At 37.2% G+C, this 25,398-nt stretch overlaps 1 protein-coding gene across 2 annotated transcripts; it reads left to right on the forward strand.

Moving 5' to 3' along the window:
- The first annotated feature begins 172 nt into the window (after positions 1–172).
- Positions 173–24,891, forward strand: LOC121388676. Of its 2 annotated transcripts, XM_041520122.1 has the most exons (11): positions 173–265; positions 2,289–2,418; positions 3,951–4,171; positions 5,386–5,587; positions 8,464–8,581; positions 11,670–11,773; positions 12,628–14,276; positions 15,712–15,749; positions 16,506–16,631; positions 17,400–17,504; positions 24,514–24,891. In XM_041520122.1, exons 3-11 carry the CDS (start codon positions 3,956–3,958, stop codon positions 24,647–24,649), a joined length of 2,694 nt encoding a protein of 897 aa, XP_041376056.1. In that variant the 5' UTR covers positions 173–265; positions 2,289–2,418; positions 3,951–3,955; the 3' UTR covers positions 24,650–24,891. The 2 variants fall into 2 exon arrangements, with proteins under 2 accessions (XP_041376056.1, XP_041376055.1); XM_041520121.1 differs by lacking the exon at positions 2,289–2,418.
- The last annotated feature ends 507 nt before the right edge of the window (positions 24,892–25,398 follow it).

Genomic DNA, 25,398 nt, shown 5'->3' on the forward strand with positions numbered 1-25,398 from the left:
TTATTGAAACAATTCAATTCAGTTAATTTATTTCCGTATATGAATTATACAGACATGAATAAATATTATCACAATTATACATTCCACACAACATAACATTTCAACCCTGCTTATAACTCATCCTTTTCCATAACGCATTTCAGGTTTTATAAACACGAAAGAGAAATGTGGCGGGCTTTGTAATTTCCGTTGCCCGTGTCAGTCAGTGTCACTATCGTTGTTGACGAGTAGTACTTTACGTTGTTTAATTTCATTAAGCGCAGAGGTGTGTTTCTGTACAAATGCTTTATTTACGTAATATCCATAATTGTATATTATGTACTCACACAATTCAGTAAACAGTCGAAAAATTAATACTCCACTGTAAACTTCGACTAGACATCAGTGGTCTTAATAGTCATACATTTTTACGTTATATCTCGGATGATCCATCTTGTTCTTGTGGCCATCCAATAGAAGATACAAATCATTTCATTCTCCACTGTCCCCAATACAATGAAAAAAGAAACAATTTCATGTCAAACTATTTACATCTAAATTATAAGAAGATTCTATTGGGAAATTCAGAATTTAGTGAAAAAATGATGAAAACTACTTTAAAATACATAACTGCTACTAAACGTTTACACTAATGTTTTGGCTAGAAATTCCCCAAACCAAAGAAAAGTATTTGGTTTTCTATTTACTATACCTACACCTTTCACTCTATCCCCTCTTCTTTTCTTCCTCCTTTAAGTTTAAATCTACTATAGTCTGTGGTATCTAAAAATGTATCTGCATGTAAATTGTAGGGAAAGGTTTTAATATAGGCTAAGCCTGTTGACCAATCGCAGTATGTTGTTTTGGCAAATAAATATTGTTTAAACCAAAAACGAATCCATGACGTTTCGCCTCCAAGGCAGTTGGCCCCCAGTTTGACCTGTTCGCCCCCAACTGTTTGCCGGTTCGCCCCAACTATTTGTCAGTTCGCCCCAAACTTTCAATCATTTCATCCCCAACTCCTAATTAATAAATTATTTGTTACTTTTAAACAGTTATTATATTGTTTCTTTAGAGACATGTTAAAAGTGTGTGTGTTTCTTTTCTTAGCGTGATTTGTTGGTCCAATCATTTGTCATTTCTAAGCATTGTTATCACGAGTTGTCATCGCCTATCCGTGGTATAAATAGCAGGCTGTGGTCTTCCTTCTGCCCTGGACGGTTCAGGTCGGTGCCTGTGCCCAAGATAGGCGTGTGCTACATCAGCTTGCTCTGAATGTGCACGTTAAACAATCCTTCCTTCCTCCTTCCTTCTGTTGGTTAACATCGCAGAGCGTTGTTGGTGACCGCTGACGTTGTAGTTTGTTGTATTTGTCTGCATTAAGAAATGATGCCAGCAGTATATTACTTTCACAAAATAGTATCTCACTTCACTTGCACAATGGCATCGGTCACATGATATAATTTGTTTCCATTGCGTTATCATGGTTATGTCCGAAAAAATTATGGTGATTGAATAGTTCAGCCGAAAGTTAAAGGGTGTCAGATTTTTTATACGAACCTAGGGATAGCCTTAAGGGCTAGGGTGGTGTTCAGGCATTAAAGCTGGTCATGTGATGCAGCTCCCTCTGGTACCGGCTGACGACGTCCCCGTAGTGCTGCGTGAACACCCTGCGTAGCATGCTGTGTGTCTGATGGTGTGTGGAGCCTTCCCCCATGTATGCCTGCTGGTATACACTGTCGTGCTGCATCGTCAGCATGGTACTCAAGGCGCTGGTACGGGATTCCACGGTGTTGGTGTGGAAGCTACCACGTTGTTGTTCATACCTCTGCGGAAAGATCCCTCTGGTTGGCGTTGGCAGCTGCTCCATGGTTTGGGCATACACAACCAGGGCCTTGGTCCCTGTCTGGTTGACCCAGCGCATTACCGCAGTTGTGGCCGTGCCGAGTTTGTCGGTGTTCCTCTACGCTGGGTCTAGGAGCAACCACCGGTTCGATCCCTTCAAAGGCGCCATAAGATTGGCCCTTATAAGGGCTGGTGGGTAGGGGTGTCGAACTGTGGGTTCAGGAGAGTCAGGGCAGGCTGGCGGGTCCACTTCGATCCAATGCGGGCTTGCCGGTCTGCGTTGAAGGGACGGTGTCCGCGGCGGTGAAGGGACCGCTACCGGTGGAGTAGCCACCAACTTTGGTCCTCCCTGTGCTATTCCTGTCCTCTTCTTCCTTCTCTCTCCTTTTCCTCTTGGTCGCTGGTTGCTGTGTTTGGTTTACGTTTTTTAAAATTACGTACGCCTTCCCTCCCTTCTGTGACAGTTGGAACTCTGTCAGCGCACCAAAACTGGATCATCGACCCCAGTAGTTGGGGAAGATCGACAGAGCATGGCGCGACTTCAAGCTGCTTAGCGGCAAAGGTCATCTTCGGCTGAGAGCTGGAGTGGGAAAGGTATGTTATGTCAATATTTTTCTTAAGTAGAAGAACCACACATTCTACGTCCCTTCAGACTACTTGCCTCAGTGCCCCCATATATTAACTGGCTTGTGAGTCTGTGGGCAGTGGCTTTCACACCCCTGAAGTATAGTACATGACAATAAAAAGTCTGTTTGTTTTGTTTAACAACACCACTAAAACACATTAATAGCAAGGGCTCTTATATACACCAACCCACAGACAGGACACCACATACCAGTATTACCACCATCTTTGATATACCAGTCGTGATGCACTGGCTGGAATGAGAAATAGCCCATTGGGCCCACTGACAGGAATCGATCCTAGACCGACCACTCATCAGGCGAACACTAGGCTATGTCCTGCCCCTGACAACAATAGTCGGCTAACTGAAAGAGTTCTGCCCGTTCCTCCTTTGGATTAAAGAAATTTGCGTGTGGATACTGAATTATGAAATTTTGATTAGCAACATTTCTACTCAATTAAAATAACAACTGTTTAATGTTTTAAATTCGTGTAGCAACCTCTAAAATTTGCAATGCAATATATTTACTGAACAAAAATGTTTCCTATACAATTATGTTGGTGTTCTTGATTAAAATCTAACCCTAACACTAACCTCACAATAATATTCATGACATAAAATAAAATAATATTTGTTTATATAAAGAAACATTTGTGATAGGAGAATTTGTTGCCCTGGTAACTCTCTAAAGGCAAACAACTGTTGGTTTATTCATCCACTTTCAAACTAGTCTGGTCACATCATTCAGATTGGTACTGAGGTAGTTAAACAGGCTGAAAACCCAACTAACCATAGTCTTTACCAGAAAATGTGTCATCACTCGCTCTCACTTCTCTCCACATTCACCTGAAAGTTATAGGATAGTGGCAAATTGACCACCTTGCAATAAAAAATTTAATCAATATTGTTTGAAATTTCATTTGATTGCTTACCTAGTTCCATTTCAGATAAGTGATCTTCAGCTCGCCTTGATATATGCTCACTGGGGCGGCAGTTAAACCACTTATGCCTAATTGACTTACACATACACATGTATGTATCAATATTCTTTATCTTTAGTTTTCACTAACGTCTTCCTCAAAATGTTGAAGACGTGCAGTGTATATAACAGGGCTCGAAATAGCAGCCTGCAGAAAGCAGTCCCATGTTTTAGACCCAGCAGGTGAAGTAAAAATTCACCTGTTAAAACCAAAAAATCTCAGAGGTCATAATGTTTCATACATTACACACGTACCTAACCTCGTCTTTTTTATCCAGCAGGCCATATTTTTTCTTTGCATATTTCTTTTGGCCTGCTATATAAGTAAATTAACAGCAGGCCATATTGTATTTCTTATTTTATATTATAACTCATTGTTCTTTAAAAAAAATTACGGCATTATGACATCAAACTTGAAAACCCTACGTACAGCAATATAGGACTACACCAAGGGTATTCCCACAGAGCACACTTCATTTTTAATGTCTTTAATATAACTTATTGTTCTTTTGAATTTTTGAGGCATTATGACGTCAAACCTGAAAACCCCGCGCACGACAATACAGGACTACACCAAGGGTATTCCCACAGAGAAGACTCTTTGTGTGTCTCGGAAAAAGCGGCCTCTCTCGCGGTCACCACAGTCAAAACATGAAACTGAACCATGGCCTGGTGGTTCGGCTGCCAAAAGATCTCGATCAACATCTGTCGGCGAATTAAGTGAAGACACGCCAAGACATCTGGTACGTTTGAATAACAAAATGACTTTCACACTTGAGGGCTAGTGGAATTAATAATTATATTTTAAAACATTTTGGCCATACTGCATGAACAAATATTGAATTTTCACCATTACTTAAACTGACTTGCCAAAAATGGTCAATTGGGATGTGAATCAGTGCTTTTTTTTGACACACCAACCGGTGTCCAACTAGTACATCAAAGGCCATGGAATGTACTGTCCTGCCTGTCATACAGAACTGAAAAGGTGTCCCATAAAATTTCCAATCCCAAGGCCTGGTAAAGTATATTTATTAAACAATCCCTTGCAGCTTCATAAAGTAAGAGTAGTTTCCTCTCTCTATTCACTAAATATCGAAATAAACATATATTAGACACCCAGTAGACATAGCTTAAAATATTCCTTTCCTTTTCTAAAATGAACAGGCTTAAAAAAGAAAGAAAAAAGATCCTGTTTTTAAAATTAGAATGGTTTTTGTTTTTTCATTTTTGTATAGTTTTGAAGGCTCGTTAAAAGAGCTATTTCTAGAATTAACATTGAATAGTTTTACTTGATATATTAATAATGGGAAAAATATTTTCTGAGGGCCTAGATTCCTGCTTGTGTTATGGTGTGACCAGAGAAAAATGTATTTGGACTTGAAGACAATTGATGGTCTTTAGTAATATTGGGAATCTGTTGACATTTCGTCATCGGTTATAGTCAGTATGCAGCAACCAATCACCTTTCAATTGCACAATCACACTAGCAATTATTTTGTTTTAACCAATTTTCAGATATGAAGAGTACATGTATTTTTTTGAAAAATATTACCAAATTACAAATGGAAACAAAATGTCATTAGCCCAATGCTAAATGTTGTAGCCACTTTGTGTATATAAAAGAGCAATTATCTACGGCAGGGTGAGCTCTGATGAGTTAGGGTTATACAAACTTAAGATAAATTTGGATTATTAGGATCATGCACTCATTGTTGTATTCACCAAGATACACATGTAGAAGCTACATGTATAAATTGCTAATTTTACCTTTTATACATCGTATCTATTCAGTATCTATTTTGAAAACAAACACCATCTTCAGCATAGTCATACATGAATCAATTCCAGCATCGAAACTAGGAACAATTACAGTTAACATTTTCTGCAATTATTGATAGTGGATTTATATTTTGAATGTTAAGTTTTTGAAATTAAGATTTTCTTGCCCTTTCAGATAACTGGTTTCCTTACAACACACAATTCAACTCTGCCATTAGCACGACACCAGAGTCGGATCGGTGCCAGCACAGATATGCCTCCACCAAGTTCGAGATCAAAACGAAGTCGAAGACGGTCGTCTCTAGGAATACCACAGGTTGACGAGATTGTGAAGAAGTTCACACCTAGAACTGCTATACAGGGACTGCTGTTACAGGGTTTGTTGTTGATTATGAGTTCTGGTTAAGGGCGTTTTCATTATGCGATTAGTCACACTGACTTGTCGCATGCGATCGAATCGTACTGTAAGAACACCTAAATAGGAACAACTTTAGTCTTATACAACAAGTCGTATCGTGTCGATTAGAACATGTCCTATTTCTCGCAACAAATCATAAACTCTCAGCCAATCAAATCCCATTAAAGTTCAACCGTTCAGTTTTATCACCTTACATTTTTTTGTGCGTTTTTAAAGTTAACATGTCAAAATCAGTAAAACCCATTATTGTACAGATGTGATCAATACTTGTTTTCTTACAATATACATTTTGTTCTCAAAATTTTGATTAGTGACAGTCGCTAATCAATCCGATAACTAATTAGCAATTACTAATTTTGTGTAGCAATTATTTTTTTAAGCATATAGTATAAATTATAATAAATCTGTCCTAGCAGCACTGGAAGATTGACTGCCCCACTTCAAAGAAGAAATAGGAAGTGGTGTCGACTCCTACTACTCTTTTCTGGACTTTACTTTGTTTCGTATTGATACCATCTCGTATCCTCTGGAGTTGGGCCCGTCCGCACCACTATACCAACCATGACGACTGGACTACACCCTGGACTGATATTCTCTTGTTCAGACGGATCCGGCTTCTCAAGAACTGTATTTTCGCACATCAATACATCTTCCACATCTAATGACCGTCACTCTAGGGGTTTTCTTTATGGGATGCAGCCCATCTCGTCCCTACAAGCTGTGCAACTTTTAGACCTTCGTTATGTCCATTTCCAATTCACATCAACACACCACCCACCACCACCACCCCACCCCCCTTCTGTGCCGGACCCAGTCACTGGCTAAATCAGAGATTGTGCCCGGGAGAGATGTGCTTATACCGTAATTGGACATAGGCACGTTAATGTTATCCAATCCAATCCACTTTGGAAGTACGGGGATATCTATTTCCAGATATATTTAACATGTTCGTGGTTGTTCAAGACGACCTTCAAAATTTAATAAATGTCAAAAATATGGATCACAAAATTACAACATACATTTTAGAATTGTCCCGATCTCTGAATCTTGCATAGCGATTCGCGACGCGATACTGAACAAATGTTCCCGGATAATATCAGCGGTAAATTTTCTACGTTCTTGTTTTCTTTATTTCAGTGGAAATTTGTGTGCACTTACATTTCCCGCAAATTTTTTTAACTGACAAGCTTTGTTGACATCAAGGAATCTTATGACATAAAGTCTTCCCATACACATGATTGGAATCACGTGCGACAAGTCGATGCGAAAAATCACATAATGAGAATGTCGCGTTGGGTGCTCTTCCAGAGGGTAAAACTAGTAAAACAAAATTCTGAAGGTGCAGATCCAAAATTAGAACTGACTGTGTTGATTTGTAGTAAAATTTTGACAGTGACCGAACGGAATCCACCAGGTGTCATTTTTGCACAAGCACGAGAATTGGAACTTTCACAAACAATAATTATTGAAGGACCATATGGTTGACTTTGTTTGTGAAGTGTTGGATACGATATGAATATATGTTAAACAACACCCCAACACAAAAATACATCGGCTATTGCTTGTTAATCTGTGGTCAAAGTATGAATGAATTGGTGATCAACATCTATATAAAATTAAAACAGTATAATATCACAAGTGCATTTATAGTAAAACATTATAAAGAGCTGTTAAAAGTTTAAATATCACAAGTACAGAAAATCAAAGTTTCTGCCAGAGGGTAAAATAGATATGGCGCCATACCCACATTTGTTTGAAGATTTTTTTTTTTTTAAATTGACCTTTTGACAAAATTAATAACTTCTTAATCCTAATTCATTTTCTTTCTGGGGAAGGCCCCCCATACCCCTTATCAACTGTGGTTGCATTCAGTACACCCATTGTAAATATTCAATTTCATAGCGCCATACTCATAAATTTCTTCCTGGCAGAACTGTAGTTGCATTCAGTACACCCATTGTAAATATTCAATTTCATAGCGCCATACTCATACATTTCTTCCTGGCAGAACTGTGGTTGCATTCAGTACACCCATTGTAAATATTCAATTTCATAGCGCCATACTCATAAATTTCTTCCTGGCAGAACTGTGGTTGCATTCAGTACACCCATTGTAAATATTCAATTTCATAGCGCCATACTCATAAATTTCTTCCTGGCAGAACTGTGGTTGCATTCAGTACACCCATTGTAAATATTCAATTTCATAGCGCCATACTCATAAATTTCTTCCTGGCAGAACTGTGGTTGCATTCAGTACACCCATTGTAAATATTCAATTTCATAGCGCCATACTCATAAATTTCTTCCTGGCAGAACCACAGAGTAAATTACTCTTATAATTATAGCAGTATTGTACACTTTGCGGAAGGCAGTCGTTTTCATTCAGTGCAGTCATTTTGGATGCATTGCTGTTAATGCTACAAATTGATAAGACATAAATAAGATAAACATTATGATCGGTTCACTGTATTTACACTAATTTATATTCTATACATTAAAATGTATTAACACTATGTGGGGGAAATCGGGACCTTACAATCAGTTTGTTCTAACCAGTAGTTTGTTGTAAGCGTGTTCGTTCTAAAAGTACTTCACTGTATATTAAAAAAAATTAGTATGAATATCACAGGTAAGTACATGTATATTAAAATTATAGTCCTTAATTTTTTTGTTAATTTTTGATGTCTTTACAACCATGGTAATCATTAAACTGATAAATTTACTGACTCTTCCCTTGTTTGGGTTATTATTCCTTCTTAGTTCCTTTGTTGATGCTGTTGTTTGACGTAGCATTTCATTAAGAATGATTTTTCTAATCATCATATTTTTCAGCTTCTGAGGAAACACCTGTTACAGGCAATGCAGGGGTCAGAATGTCACAATCTCACCAATCTCTGCCTGGCGTTGATTCATTACTTAAAGATCCTTCTTTTGAGCCATTACATAAAAGGTAATTCTTGGTTAGAATTTACGATTAGTAAGACAACTTTTTTTATTTATTTTTTATTTACACATTCAAAAGCAGTTTTAGTTAAATTGACACCTCTTTCATCAAGCCTCGGGATTTTGAATTTTATGAACTGTTATTTTTTAATCGTGTTAAATGGTCGATTATTTGACACTACCAACATCCTAAATCTAGAGGCATGTTTCATTAAAAACATTTTGTATTTCTGAAGTCTTATTAGTCCCCTACCAGTCTAACCAGAGTGGACTATGGGTTTCATCTGTCTGTCCATCTGTCTCATATATAGTTTTTCGGATGGTTGTTTGACAATGCTCCGAGATATTAAGCTGAAATTTTGGGTACAGCTTTATCATGAAGTGTTACAGATCAAATTTGACTCTAATGGCAATTTACTGATTTGTGACGCTTGAATTTAGACAGGGGTGCATAAAGGGCTCACCAAATGCGAGTAAAAATTCTGACAGACGAGTTTATTAATGCACCTACCAGTCTGGGGTTTTTATTTTTTTGCATTGAATCCACGACTCTGCATCAGCCATGCCGCAGTTCCAAACCATTAAAACAAACTGTTGAGAATGATGATGAAATACACAGTGATACATGTACTGTATTGCTAATAGACTACTTCGGGGTTCTGAACTGCGCAAGCACGATATTCCAGAAACATGCCAAAACGGTCCCAAATGAAAAGGGAACCAACTTCAACAAAATACAGCTCTCAATTTTTATGGTCGTCCGGTCATCTGTGATGACCTAATATTCAGTCAGGCAACTTAATTCTATGATACTAGTTGCCCGTCGGACAACTAACTTTTTTTTATACCAAATGGCAAGTTGTGTCCCATAATAATGTGCTGTTTCTTTGTCCACAATCACTTTTAAACTGTCATTATCTAAAGCGTCAGTCAATCAGTCGAAATCACGTGGGTTTGTTTGTCACTTGGAACTCCTCGGCTAATTCTGTGAGACCTCGGGGAAAATCGTAATCGGCTGAAGTACAGTGTATCCAAATAGGAAACATTCCAATACGTTCGATTGGAACATAGAGTGCATTCTATTGGAAAAACCGGCCTCGGTGGCGTCGTGGCAGGCCATCGGTCTACAGGCTGGTAGGTACTGGATTCGGATCCCAGTCGAGGCATGGGATTTTTAATCCAGATACCGACTCCAAACCCTGAGTGAGTGCTCCGCAAGGCTCAATGGGTAGGTGTAAACCACTTGCACCGACCAGTGATCCATAACTGGTTCAATAAAGGCCATGGTTTGTGCTATCTTGCCTGTGGGAAGCGCAAATAAAAGATCCCTTGCTTATAATCGGAAGAGTAGCCCATGTAGTGGCGACAGCGGGTTTCCTCTCAAAATCTGTGTCGTCCTGAACCATTTGTCTGACGCCATATAACCGTAAATAAAATGTGTTGAGTGCGTCGTTAAAAATAGCTGACGTGTCATCAAATCACAAAAATCTTAAGCAATTAGGCTCTACGTATACATGTGTATAACTACAAACATTTAAAATCATTATTAAAAAAAGCGTGGAATAAAACAAAACCAATAATATATAAGTATAACTATTGTAATAGTCCCAGAAACAAACTTTATAATGAATCTGGGCAATTATACCATTTTGACTTAATTAAAATAATTCTAGCTTTTCTAAAATGAGTGGAACACACTACCAGGGTTTCTGCCAGAGGGTAAAACGGGTATGGCGCAATACCCAAAATATTAATTTTTTTAATTAACTTTTTGACAAAATTAATTGCTCTCATTATTACTGTATGATTTTCTAAATTCTAACCCTAAACTTAACCCATTTTCTCTCTTGGGGAGGTCCCCCATAGCCCCTGTTGACTGTGGTTGCATTCAATTCCATAGCGCCATACCCAAAAATGTCTTTCTGGCAGAAACACTGACTACAGAAGACAAAAAAAGAAAATGTGGCAATTTTTTAATGTCAATTAGCCTGAAAAGAAACAACAAAAATGATCTGATGAGAACTTTTCAAGTGTCATGGTCATCAAAATTCCTATGGCTAAGGTATGAGGACGCCACAAAGCTTATGTTTTGTAAGGTGTGTGAAAATGCAAAACATGCACAATCCGAAAATAATTTTGTTAAGGGATGTGCCTCTCTAAGGCTAGAAAGTTTGAAAATGCATGACCAAAGTCGTTTCCATCGCCTGGCAGTGGAGACGGCAAATGCCTGCCAAGCAGCACCTGGGACCAAACCAGCCGAGAAGGCAGTTAGTGTACTTAACAAAATGGCCTTTGATAAACTGAGCGTATTATTTAGAACTTGTCATTCCCTCGCCAGACAGACACCGGCCTCGGTGGCGTCGTGGTTAGGCCATCGGTTTACAGGCTGGTAGGTACTGGGTTTGGATCCCAGTCGAGGCATGGGATTTTTAATCCAGATACTGACTCCAAACCCTGAGTGAGTGCTCCGCAAGGCTCAATGGGTAGGTGTAAACCACTTGCACTGACCAGTTATCCATAACTGGTTCAACAAAGGCCATGGTTTGTGCTATCCTGCCTGTGGGAAGCGCAAATAAAAGATCCCTTGCTGCTAATCGGAAAGAGTAGCCCATGTAGTGGCGACAGCAGGTTTCCTCTCAAAATCTGTGTGGTCCTTAACCATATGTCTGACGCCATATATCCGTAAATAAAATGTGTTGAGTGCGTTAAATAAAACATTTCTTTCTTTCCCTCACCAGACATTGTTGGCCATTCACCGACTGTTTGGACATGCACAAAACAGGGCAAAGAAATTTTTCGAGGGGCAACATCAATGTGAACCTATACTTGCCCTCCGGGCAAGCAACCAAAATCCTTAAAATTCAGCACTGAAATGGCTCAGATGGCACTAAAACCTATGGCTATATGGCTTAAACGGAACCACAAAATTAAATGTATGACTAAAATGGCATTACAAACATGCGTTGTTTACATTATTCAGCATTTAATAACATACATTTACAATGCTTAAATACCTCCATTTACGAAAAAGAGGCTTCGTAAATTCAGCCCATATTATTTTAGCAATACTCTCTGAATGCTTGTTTTATTTGTAGTTTTATGGGTGATATTCCCTCAAGTGGAAAGCAGAAGAGAGGTACTCGGCATCGCAGACCTATCCAGTTAGATGTTGAACATGAAAGAAGAGAAATGTTAGATGGTAAGATTTAAAAACAAGTTTCTGCAGGTAGCTCTATTTCTTGCAGGGAACATACCAGAGTGGTCACTAGTTGGTGGTTGGCAGTGCTTCTCGGCAACTACTACTGTTACCACTGTCACTGCTCTAGGAAGATACAAAAGTAGTCTCCTACATTGGTTTTTTTTTAATAAACAGTTCTTTAAAAAGTTGTACTTATAAATTCATTTGTTGGTAGTGATGTTTGTGTGTAAGATCTGCGAGAATGTTGTTGTTTTGAGATATTACTATTATCCCCAGATTAATGATAGTGTCACATAATAATAGCTTCTGACACGAGTCCTTTTGTAGTTGTTTTTTTGACACGAGTCTCAAGGCTTAATTTTCTGGAGACTCATGTCAGAAAAACCATCTACAAAAGGACAAGTGCCAGAAATATTTTCTAGTTCAGTGATTCTTATAATTTTAAGAATCACTCCTCTCAGCTGATGTATATAACGTCACTAAAAGGAATGCATGCAGTGTTACATATTACATGACATCAGGTACTAAATTTGCTTACAAAATGATGTAATCAACAGGTTCCAACGGCCATTTACCTTGTAAATGACGATACCAATTGACCAATGAAAAGGGTGCATTACCGTCATGGGGGTGTGTGCTAAACGTTTTTTCTGGCATCATTCTACTGGTTGATTGAACTAGAAAAATTTGATATTTGATATGAATAAATTTACCTATGTAAAACAAATTAGCAAGAAAGGGAAAAAAAGGGATAGAGAAAAGGTAATGGTAAAATGCTGAGATCTTTGTGGTAGAAAGATGAACGTTTTTGTTTCCAACATACAAGCTACAGTGTTGGTGTTTTTCTTTTACAGATGATGACGATGATGCATCTGAAAATGAAGCAATAATGAATTGTTCGGAACGAAGAACACCTGCTCGTTCGTGTAATTCTGCAGTAGGTGATTCTGTTACCAAGTCATCTCGGTCAGCGGGCCGACGGAAATCATGGGGAGAGAAACAAGAAACAAGTACATCCATCACAGAACATAACTCAACAACTACAAACTCCTCCCCTAGCACACGTCAGGCACACCAAGCAGACGCACAGTGGAGTAATCGCTCCCCCAGCAGACGCAAATCACAGAGAAATGAAACAGAACCCAACACTCCATACTCCCTAAGCAGACGTCAGTCACTCCAAACAGATGCACAGTTGAGCAACAACTCTACAGGTCAGTCCATCAGTCCGGCATCTGTGAAAGTTAAAAGAAGAACTCCATTGTCGCCAGGCTCCCGACGTATGTCTCAAGCAGATGTTGAGATTGGTGGGAAAACGTTTCATGAGTTTGCCAGTCAGACATCTCCAGTTGTTGTTGGATGGGCAAATGCAGCGACTTCGGTCTCACCCCGGAGTCCACGATCGTCCCTGCGAATTGAAGTTGGAAGAAGTAACTTCGGTGTGAAGGATGTTATGAGAACACGACGTTCATCAAGGAGCCAGCTGATTTCAGTTTCGATGGACAACAATACTGCCAGTCAGACTGACTCTCCAGCTAAAAGACACTCGTTACACAAACAGGCAATGCTTAATGCCAGTCATACAGTATATGAAGCCGATAATCTTACACTCCCATCATCTGTCAGTCGAAGTTTGTCTTCAGCACGGAGTGTCAGTATTGGTCATACTGAAAACATCGCCCCATCTTCAGCTGGAAAGAGACGCTCGTCGCTGAAGCAGACAACCATAGATTTCAGTTTAGTAGGAGGGCAAACAGGAAGCCAAACTGCTGATTCTACTAGCCAGATACATTCAGATCAGACACCGAGTACTGGAGACGGATCCAGTAATGCTGATTACTCTAGGTCATTGTCATCTGGTGCTGTTGTAACACGCTCGTCTCAAAGCTTTGACAGTTCATTTTACCAAAGAAATTTTGGAATGCCCATTCAAAATAGCATGTCTCCTGGACATCAAAGCTCTTCTCATAAACGAAGATCAAGTTCAGTGAGACGAAGCTATCAGGATGAGGACCCAGCTCCACAAATCTCTCCTCGAAGAACAAGTTTACTCGGACAAAATAATCAGGAAGCAGACCTGGTTCGACATAGCTCTCCTCGAAGAACAAGTTTACTCGGACAAAATAATCAGGAAGCAGACCTGGTTCGACATAGCTCTCCACGAAGATCAAGTTCATTCAGACAGACTAATCAAGAATCTAACTTGGTTCGACAAAGCTCTCCACAAAGATCGAGTTCATCGAGACAGAGCCATCATGGTGAGGTTTTTGATGATGACACTGACGAGATTGATGGGGATGACATCTCCAGTGTCGTGCAGAGTGTCATTGGACAGCTAGCTTCAGAGAATGAGGCCGAAAATGTGCTTGGTGTTTCGGTGGAAGGAGATGACATGGCTGATGACGAAGTCATAGCAACAAATGAAGAAGAGGAGGAAGAGGAAGGAGACGAGGACCAGGATGTAGAAACAGTGGAGGGTCATGCAGAGAGTCTGCTGCTCAAGGTCAGTTCTCTACAGTACACGACAGCAGTCAAAACATCCAAACACCCAAAGTAGTGATGTTCCTGTGATTGATTTTCAGGGAACACTTTGTTTTCAAAATCTTGATTAGCGATATTCCTAGTAACTGGAAAATTTATTAGCAACTACTGCTTAATGTTTTAAAATTGTGTAGTGATTTCAGAAACTTGTGTAGCTAATTGCGACACGATACTGAACAAAATGTTGTCTGATTATAATTGAAAATTGATTCATTTGGCTCTACAGATATGATGATTGCATATTAAAATCCATAATCGATTGTTTTGGGGAAATGGTAAGTGTAATTTTTCAACTTGATCTGACCACAGACCAATGGCATTTCCTCCCTACGGTAGTAGACTGTAAGAGTAAAAGGAATCTTTAGTCAAGTGACTGGCACAGGAAGGAAGATTTTAACCATTCTACGGACTGTTGGCATTTTCGTACCAGTCTACCAACATAGGAGATAAATGCCATTAGTTTGAGGTCAGCTTAAGTATTCACGAAATGAGAACACGATCCAAGTTTTGTACAGTTCCTCTTGTTTAGATGATGGAATTGATGTAAATATGTAGGGTTTGTAGTTCAGTTTCATGTGTATAAAGAAAAACGATAAATAAATAGCTATTAAAGGTAAAATTAGTCATTTGTAGGGTCTCGAACCCGATGAATACGACAATGGGTGCATGGTGCTTATGATTCAAAGCCTTCTCATGTTCATATAATTCTAACTGATTGTTTAATTGAAAGTTGATTGGTTGGTGTAGATTATAACTTATGATCAATGATGACATTCCAACCAATTCCCAACACTAACCCATAGTAACGTTTCTTGCCATTGGGATTCGATGAAATACTCTGTAATCCCAGGGCTCAATTTAATGACGCACCGACAGCAATTGTTGCCGTTGAGATATAAATTGTAGGTAGAGAACATCACCAGTGGTACTTTTGTGCCGCCGATAAATCTCATCAGCAATGGCAAAATGTATACACCTTGTGTACATTATCTGCTAATTCTGCCAATAGTTAACATTTACACATTTGAAATTTGAAATATGTCTACATACCGGTACTGCAAAATCACCTTTCAGTCATGTTTATTTGCTGCAAATGTCACTTTTTATATATTTAAGAATTGCCATAGGCAGTCTCAAAATTGCCATCGGTGGGCTATTTCTTCCATGGCAATTCTTTTAAAAATTGCAGTGTGAGAAAAAATTCTAAGTTCGAGTCCCAATTCCTTACTTTTGAAAACCCTTTAAAAAATGTCCAGATGTTATGTCCCATGCCATTTTCATCCCTGAACTGAAGTTGTTCATTAAGAAAAATATATATTGGTGTATGTACTTGTATCAATGGAGTAGGATTCACATGTCCAGCAAAATATTTCGACTCGTGTTGTACTTCGTTTCAGAATGCCAGTACTGATAACACTGAAAAGGCTGTAAGTAAGTAAGTAAAATTTTTAATATTTAAATGTGATTCAGCGCCAACATTCGGGAATGGAATAATTTATGTATTGTCCATGAATATATTTCAAACCATGGTTGTAAAGAGCAGATTCTACTTTTCAAAATCTGCAGTAAGTTTCCTGTTATTGTGGTGTAGACAAGATGAAAAAACAAACCCATCATGTTTGTCTGAAACGACTGCAATCTCTAACCATGTCATTATTTCACAAGCCTTACTCAAGTCACATTTTTCATAACTCATTTATTATTGTACATTAATTTTAGGGCATCATGTACATGGTCATAACGGGTTACACAAAAAAGAAACAGGTTACATTAGTTACACTCATTTAGGAATTATTTTATATTCATTGACAGTGTTTCTGTCAGAAAGACTTTTGGGTATGGCGCTATGGAATTGAATATGTACAATGTGTGTGCTGAATGTAACCACAGTCGACAGAAAGAAAATGGGTTAATTTTAGGATTAGGGTTAAGAGTTATTCATTTTGTCAAAAGATTAACTTTAAAAAAACAAAAAATCAGCAAAAACAATTTGAGTATGGCAGAAACTCTGCTTGACATCACTGAAGGAATAACAAAATTCCCATACTCATTCCATAAATTTTGCATGGAACTCCTACTCCTATATTTTTATAAATAAAAAGGAACAAGGTGTTTGGATATTCTGTATTTTTTAGCACTTATTATTTTTTTATAACCACAAAAGGCACTACAATCCTGTATTATTTATCAGGACACAAAAGCCCAGAAAGCCAAGGAAACAACCTGAGCACCTGCCTGTAAGTGTCGTCAAGGGAGTGTTTACTCACTTCTCCAGGGCTAGAGTGACTAAAGAAGCAGTAGCAGAGGTCGTAAAAATGTAAGTTTTAAAATTACAGGTCATGTCGTCATTCTCAACAAGCATTCTGAGAGTACTGCTAAAGCAATACATGTCACCTACAGGGCCCAACACATTTTCTTATCTCCTTAGTTCAAAGGCCCATAACTGTCTAAAATGGGTAAATCACCAAAAATGTCAAACTTTATCTGTAACTGTACCTGATAGAGCTATACACAAAATTTCACCTGAATATCTTGATGCAGAAAAAGTCTGGAAAATTATTTATGGGACAGAAAAACTGAAGTTGAATTTGAAGACTGTATTTCATATGATAATATAAGAATTAGTATGCTGATTGATTGTTTTATTTGTAGCATTTGCTTTAAGTTAACTGAAATTGGGATATACATACTTTTAAAAACAATTCGCCCATATTGTAATCTATTCCTAAAAAAAAAAATCAAAAACAAGTGAAACAAGAATTAAGTTTAATATCTTAACATTTGATACATATATATAGAGAGAGAGAGAGAGAGAGAGAGAGAGAGAGAGAGAGAGAGAGAGAGAGAGAGAGAGAGAGAGAGAGAGAGAGAGAGAGAGAGAGAGAGAGAGAGCAGACAACCTTCAATTCGCTTTTATACAGAAATTGTTGTTGTTGCCAAAACACTGGAATAATTGACCAAAAAAACACTTAAAAGACATTTATGCTGGTGTACGGTATAGTTGATTTTATTATTTGCTCATGTATTGAATATATCTCACAAACATTTCAAGTCTCTTTTCACTTTTATTTCAACATGTGTTTAGTTCTGGGAAGTTTTGGAAATCAATAGCTGGTGATTTGGAGTCGTATGCCAAACATGCTGGGAGAAAAACGATAATGGATGAAGATGTCGCACTACTAATGAGAAGGTATACACAAACCAAACATATTTAATATTATTTGATAACATGTCTGGAAGTGTCCATTATAAAATTCCTACTTCCAATCTAATTAAAATTAGCTCCACTGGTTAATTACTATTACCTGTAGATCTAACAGCACCCCGTTGGAGCTCATGTCCAGTTGACCTTTCATTTGACCAATCAAAACCTGACTTGCAATATCATGCCAATGATTTGAAAAAAAATTGAAAACATTTGGGATTATGCCAAGGGTATACAAAATGATTTGGGTGAATTACGAAGAATACCGGAAACTAATTTCAATATAAAATTTGATATAAAATTAATTTCAAGACGAAAAAAAAAAACCCTTAATGGAATAGCCATTAAATCCGTTGATACTAGTATACAACCCAGAGTTTATTACTGCACTTTTCCCCCTGTTTTTTAATGTTGAAATAGACCAACAAGTTCGCCTATTGCATAAATAGTCTCACCCAATATATTTAGAATTTGTATGCTCCCGAATAATGCTATAAAAGGCAAAGTGTAATTGGTCGATATTTAAATTGTTATTTATAGATGAAATGTCATCTAGACATTGGAGTCCATGCAATGCTGTTAGATCTACTGGTAGACCAGTAGAGCTAATTTTAATCACACTGTCCTACTTCAGTGGAGAAAGGATGAGACTGACACTTGGTCTTTTTGTCACTTAAACCTTTCTCCATTAAGGTAGCGAAATGACAAATATGATGTCCATGTTCAAGAACCGATTAGAGCATGCCATTGTGTGGGTGGGTAATTTTTGGCATGCTTCTGTCAGAGAACTGTTCAAGCACGCATGTTGTGGACACAACCTCTGATTTCGCCAGAGAGTTCTGTCCATGAGCATGCCGTTTTAAGAATGTTTTTTTTTTTAAATAAGCTTAGTTTAAAAAACATTCTGATGGACAGAGGGGCAGAGATTTTATAATTAACTGGATTTAAAGGAAGCCAGCAATTACATCTGGCCTCAGGTAGCATTATGTCTTTGAAGCTTAAATTACTTTAAGTCATTTTAAAAAATAATATGACAAGTAAAAAAATTATGCTTATTTTTTAAAAAGAGAAAAGAATACAGATACACAGCTTTAACGGTGGGTAAGGTTATCACAAAGTATTTCAGGGGTTGAAACACTCACCTCCTCATCCTAGTGAGTAGAGATTGCTGGGGATGATTACAACTTAAATGACATTTTATTTCAATTTATTTTCTTGCTTATATTCAATTACAGTTCAAGCACATTATCCTGGGCACTCATCTCAGCTATCTTGGCTGTCTGTCCAGGACAGTGGGTTAGCAATTATAAATAACATCAGTCATTCAAGCCATTTCTATACATCCTGCGGTCACAGGGAGTGAATTTAAGAATTTGTTACAGCAGTTTTGAAATGCTTTTGCCATCTATAGGCAATTATGTACCTGCCTTCAGCAATTTTAAATTGGTAACTTTTGCAACAAATATAAAAAAAACAATTTCTTAGGATTTGAGGCTACGTGAAGGCCATTATAGTTTGTTTCACTGAATCAAGGTTATGTATGTTTTGGAATGTAAAATGTGTACCAGCTATGTCCAACCTTTTCTTTAAAGGCATACTGTCACAGAATTAAGGACCTTATATATCTAAAAATGAATAATAAATCAAAATTACATTACTTTTTACAGACCAAATCTAGCTATTGCATCACTTTAACTACACCATGATGGAGTGAAATCCATGTCAACCCTCTCAGCAATGTTAGTTTTTGAATTATGGACCATTGCCATAATTCAATTATTTTTTACAAAATATCATTAATAAGTGGAGTATGGTGGTTACATAGATGGTTGAATAAAGTACATTTAGGGACAGATTCAATATATATATTTGTAAGTAATACTTTGTTAGGCCATGTAATAGGTCAGTGGTCTGTGACAATATGCCTTTAAACATATATGTAAAATACATGTAACCAATTTTGCCAATACATTATTTATTTTATTTTTATTTTATAAATTATATATTTACATACTGTACCTAACCTAACACAACTGGGGTGTAGCAACAAATAAAAATCAGCTTACACAAGGTCGGGGTGTTACACAGGCATCAATATAAGCATTGTATTTGGTAACCCATTTACAGGTTACCATAAAATATAGCCTGGTAATCTATAGGTTACCACAACTATAAGTTGATGCTGCTAAAATGCGGACATTCTGAAATTGTATCAGTGCACGCAAACATCTGTACAAAAAACGAAATCCGGAAGTAAATTTATCTAGTGGGCGCTGCTTAAACGCGGAATGGCTATAATTGCTTGCAATTGTACAAGTACGTGCGAACATCGATGCAATTCCTTACGAAAAAATGAAACGTGGAAGCCTGGAATGCATTGCCTGGTTTACGTTCGGAAACTACCATTCGTTGAAATTTTTGTCGAGAACGAAACACCGTTCTTGACTTTTCTTACACATGGTAACCTCCCGATAACCTGAATGACCGTTCTCGACTTATTTCGATGCCTGGTTACAGAGTCCACAGTGTTAGGTCTGATAGGCCCTCCCCAGTGATAGAAATATGAAAATAAAATTCACTTGTCCGCCGGACGAGTTAAGAGTATACCACAAAATCTACTTGTCCGCCAATATTTCCACTTGTCCAAGGGGGATGCAGAAGGAAAAGTTAAACCCCTTTTACCTTTTCTTTTTAAACCAACTTGCTTATTACTCTTCACTTCAGATTGCATGTAATTCTGTGACTCAGGTGACTGCGACAAATTGTAGAATGTTTTACAGTCAATATAGTTTCAGCGTGAATCAAAAGTCATAAACAAAATTGTGTTTTTGTTTAGGATTCAATGAAAACCAGTTAAATTGTTCTTGAGCACATTCCTTTCAGAACACATCACTGCCATGCTTTTCAACTTTCATCTTCAGCTGAAGGCCTAGAAATAATCGTTTGGCGGATCCTGATGAAATGACCTGTTATAAATGAGAATGTGCCTGTTACCAAATGTTAAAATAATGTTACTGTTGTCCTTTATTATTCATGTTCTGTTACATATACTAGTAGGCCCTAAGTACAAGTTTACATGATGCAGTGAACAGTGACTGCCGTTTGTAAAATGTTCAGGAGCTAAAAAAAGCTCCCCTGAATTTTTTTTGCGAGTCATTGCTCTCCTCAGAAATTAGCATACCTTAATTGTTAAAATGTAAATGTCACCAAACTGATAATAATATTTCACTGTCATTTATAATTATACTAACCATCCTTTTTAGTTCTATTAACAAGTTTACCACTAATAATCATCAAACAAATATTAATTTAATCAGTCACTGATGAACTTTACGACTATCACTATATAACCACCACTGTTAATTACTGATCACTGTTCTTTTGAAGTTTTCACTGACGTCGGGCGTAAGTTTACACGATAAATTCGGCAAACACTAATTTCCGCCCCCTGACAATACGTGAACATTTTGAAAGTAAAACTTTAAAAGTTAAAAACCGATATTTAAATATAACAGGGATTTACCAGTAAGTAAACAAGTAAATAAACGCTATACAGGCGTGGGCGGGATCGTGCCCATCAAACAGCATTCACTGCAGTGAACCTCCTCTAAATAATAGCCTAGACCCATGTGCCAAATTGGGCCCAAGTAAGTTCTATGGGTATCCAGTTTACAGGGGGATTGATGTAAAACTCTTTGTTGTATTCTGTTGACTATTAAATATGGAAAAAGTAATTAAACTGTCAAATAAAAACTCCAATCAGCTGGGGAGGTGGGTGTGCATTTTCATCATCAAACAAGTTGAAAATGAAATACAGTCGACATCTTTCCACGAATCCAAGCCGAAGAATTTACTTTGTTAAAGACACGTTAAAAACTTAACAACTAAAACATAAAATTCATTATTGTCCGGTCACTGTGGAAAGACCTACGAGATGTAAACGAATTTCAATCACGTTCACGTTGCAACTCAAATAACTTAATAATAACAGAGCTAGTGATAAATATAATGAATACGGTGTACTTTACTTACTTTAAAATAAAAGTTTCCATTTAACTTTGTTTGCTTAATTGACATTGTCAAAAACGCAACACAAGCTGAAGTGAATGTACCTTGGGAACAAGTATTGAACTAACCTGGAGACTTGTCCAAGGTAATATTCTGCCATAAATGAGGACTGATACCTGCGGAACCATGTGGTTTCAGACGTACAATTTACATTAAATAAACACAATAGAACTAGATGATTCCTCTACTGTTCAGTTTAGAACGATGGACAAAATCAATCATTTAAAGGATGCGTTGGTCGTTGAGCCATTCGCAACGCATAGGGCTTCCTCAGGTCTATTAATAGACGTTCTAGTAACAGTTCAAGAATAAGCATGTGCATATGGTAAAAAAACACCCCCACTTTAAATATGCATTTTAAAACGTACTACATCACACTGCTTCAATTACAGAAATACTCATTTAATATCAGTTAAGTTTTTGTTTATCAAAGCTTGGCATATGACACATTTGTTCAGGGCAACGTCCATGACTAGACACTTATTTAGGCCCGTAGGAACGATATCTGGAGTGGGAGATGGTAACAACCTCTATGGCGGGGAGGCAAGCCATATTTTAACTTTTATTTTAATAGAAAGGGCCTGTTATTTTCAGGCTTGTTCTGATAACAAATCAACAAGAAACCACGTGATCGGGCTTATCCCGCCTTTTCACAGGTTTGTTGATAAATAGTGATTTTGTTTTGTCATATACAATTATTTTTAAGTAACTTATTTCATAAAGGTCACTACAGAGGTATATGTAAATATAACTTACACCTAAATAATAAACTGATAAATGTTAACTAATATGTTTTTTAAATGTAGATTAACCCGTTTAACAGGTTTTCGTTTTATCACATTACCAATGATGTAATCAGTACTTTACATGAATCAAAGGAAAACTAAATTTTAAACAAACAACTACTTCGTTTTAAACTTAAACAACAAAACATTATTTTTTAAAATCTTTTTTAAATGCGAATGGTATCTAATATAATTTGTTGATCAAATGAATTATTTATGTCAGCCGAGACGTTCCGAGTGGGGAATTCGGAACTCAATCGCAACACCAAGGTATTCTGAATATTCACGAGCTAAGACTATTATATTATCAAGACCATGTGTATTTAACTCTCAAACTACGATATTTGTATAACAGTTTGTGATGAGACACTGCTGATTTTGTTGGGTTTTTTAAAGTACAACCACTGCTAAATATTATGATACTGTTTTTAAACAAATTAATTTTTACTTGTCCGCTGGATAACCACTAAGGTAAATTATGCTTGTCCGACAGTCTGAGTAAATTTTCACTTGTCAGGACAAACGGACAAGTACTTATTTTGAACTCTGCTCCCCTTTCCACAATTGTTTTCTTTTAATTGGGATTCCTGGTCAAATCTATAATATTTATGGTGGTGCTTTGGGGGGGGGGGGGGGGGGGGGGGTACTTTTGTAATGCACAAAGCAAAAGTGTAAATCAAAAAATTATTGTTCAGACTTTTCCGGGGGTTCCACCACTTGCCCATCCCCAAAAGACAGCCCTGAATATCCACCACAATATTTGTATAACAGGTTTGTGCAAAATAGAATAACATTGCTTGTACATATCAAGTCGATGGTCAATAACATATTATTTTCGAAGTATAATATATGATTGCACATGCTGTTGTAGCATTGCGTAAACCACATAAAAGTATAGAATGGTATATAAGTTTACAGAAAATGTATAACTGGACATTCAATACATTATTGTTATTTGAGTAAAATATGGGTAAATAGAAAATTGCCTCTCTCTACCCATCAAGCATATAACATTCAATGCATTTATTAACTTTTTTAACACTGAAAACAATTTATTCCCATTACATTCATTATTAGTCACTATCAAAAAATCTATCAATTGAACATGTGTAAACGTGTATTACAAAACATAGACAATCAGTATAAAACCATATAAAGTACACCTGCATACGAAGCCAGAGGTGGCTGTGGGGTTGGGTAGAGGGCCACGCCTCCTCCAATCACGGGTATACAATATTCTGGCCACGTGTGTGTGCAATATGTCACAATGAACATCACAAGATTACGACCTCACCCCAACCCCCCTCACTAAAAGGGAACGTAGCCTTCAGATGAACACTTGCCCATGCATTAGTAACTAATAAATATATATTATTCATGGACATACAATCTGACAGTCATAATGTATCAACCTAACTTATAGTTACTTTACAGTGTTTTATCCCCAGTAGCACCCAAACTTATTTATTTTTGTATCAGTACATTGCATTAATGACATCCTGAAGTTTTTTAATAGCGGGGGCCCAAAATCTGTTGTTGATTTTGAACAGGTGGATGGGATACGTTATATCTTTTTGTGTCTTCTGTAATATATATTGTTTGACAACAATAGAGGGGGGCTCGTCACCTGGATTCCCCACCTGAATTATTTATTGACTTATGATTCCAAATTGTTTCTTAAATATAGGTCATACTACAATAGGAAGGTGGAAAAGAACATTAGTTTGAAACACACTATAGAGTGATGCAAATAGCCGTAGTTATTTATAGGAGAACGAACCTGTATTCAAAATATACAGAGATTTTTGTAAAATGGAAATACGTCAACTTTGTGCATTTTAGATGATGAATTGTATATAAAACCTGTCGGGGTTTGGGTTTGTTTTCATGCAAATGTAAAGAAAACAAAGATTGAATAGGAATTAAACATAACATTTGCCAAAACTTAGGGTCTAAACAATTGAACAGGACTATAGTATCTTTTCTAGGCTATGTCATTGGAAAGTTTTCTTAATTTCTACCCCTGCATTTTAACAATTGTGATACCATTTTTTGCATTGAAAGATTTTTACATATGCTCAAACATTCATGAAGTAAAAACCACAAATTGTCATGGCTTTACTTGTTGGGTTTTTTTTCAGACAAGGTTTCGTGACTGATAAGAAATCTCTCACCACACTGGTACACCAGTACTTGCCCCTGGAGCTGCGTGAACAAGTGATTCCCATAGCCAGGTCCGGAAACAAGATAGAACTCAACAGAAAATACCTCTCATAGCCTGTTGTCGTTGTACCAGAGAATAAAAATAAAACTTAGGATTGAAGAATTTTGAAAGGTTGTCCTTGGGTCAGCTCTAATTAAAGTACTCTGGGATTGGGATGTAGCATATTTGTTAGTGTTCACAAGAAATTATCGATGGAGACGGATTTTAGTCTCTGTGATTCTACCTAACCGAGTCTGTTAACAGCTAACCATATATATATATATATATATATATATATATATATATATATATATATATATATATATATATATATATATATATATATATATAATATTATTGAAAAATAAAGAAAATAGATACCATTGTTGTTTTTATTTTTACCATCACCTATAATATGATACTGTCATTAGATTTCAAGACTTAGTATCCACCATCTCTGTTTGCACCCTGTCCTCTATTTAACCTTGTAGTTGATTAAACCTATATGTTAGTCTTACTAAGTGGCCATTTATTATTTTATTATATAGGCTACTCTTCAAAAAAAGAAACGCAAAAGGGTACAAATGGGTTATAACTCCGATTTTATGTTTCCTACCGGTTCATGCTTTGTGAATATAAGGTCATTGCATGTCCCAAACACATTCCCACGGTTACATTCGATAAAACGCAGCTACTGTACAATAAAGTTCCAAAATGTGAATATTCGCAAAAACGCAGCCACGTGCAAACCATGTCACCACTGCACGTGTGTTGTCTGCACGTGCAACATGAACACCGACAGTATAAAAGTGCAGGGTGTTCG

The sequence above is a fragment of the Gigantopelta aegis genome, chromosome 14 (assembly GCF_016097555.1).
Source record: "Gigantopelta aegis isolate Gae_Host chromosome 14, Gae_host_genome, whole genome shotgun sequence".
Lineage (NCBI taxonomy): Eukaryota > Metazoa > Mollusca > Gastropoda > Neomphalida > Peltospiridae > Gigantopelta > Gigantopelta aegis.

Bases quoted from the DNA above. Each gene is read 5' to 3' on its own strand.
- LOC121388676 (XM_041520122.1), top strand. From the start codon at position 3,956: ATGACGTCAAACCTGAAAACCCCGCGCACGACAATACAGGACTACACC. The intron at 4,172-5,385 runs GTACGTTTGAAT...TTGCCCTTTCAG, and splicing joins AAGACACGCCAAGACATCTG to ATAACTGGTTTCCTTACAAC. The intron at 17,505-24,513 runs GTATACACAAAC...GTTTTTTTTCAG, and splicing joins GTCGCACTACTAATGAGAAG to ACAAGGTTTCGTGACTGATA.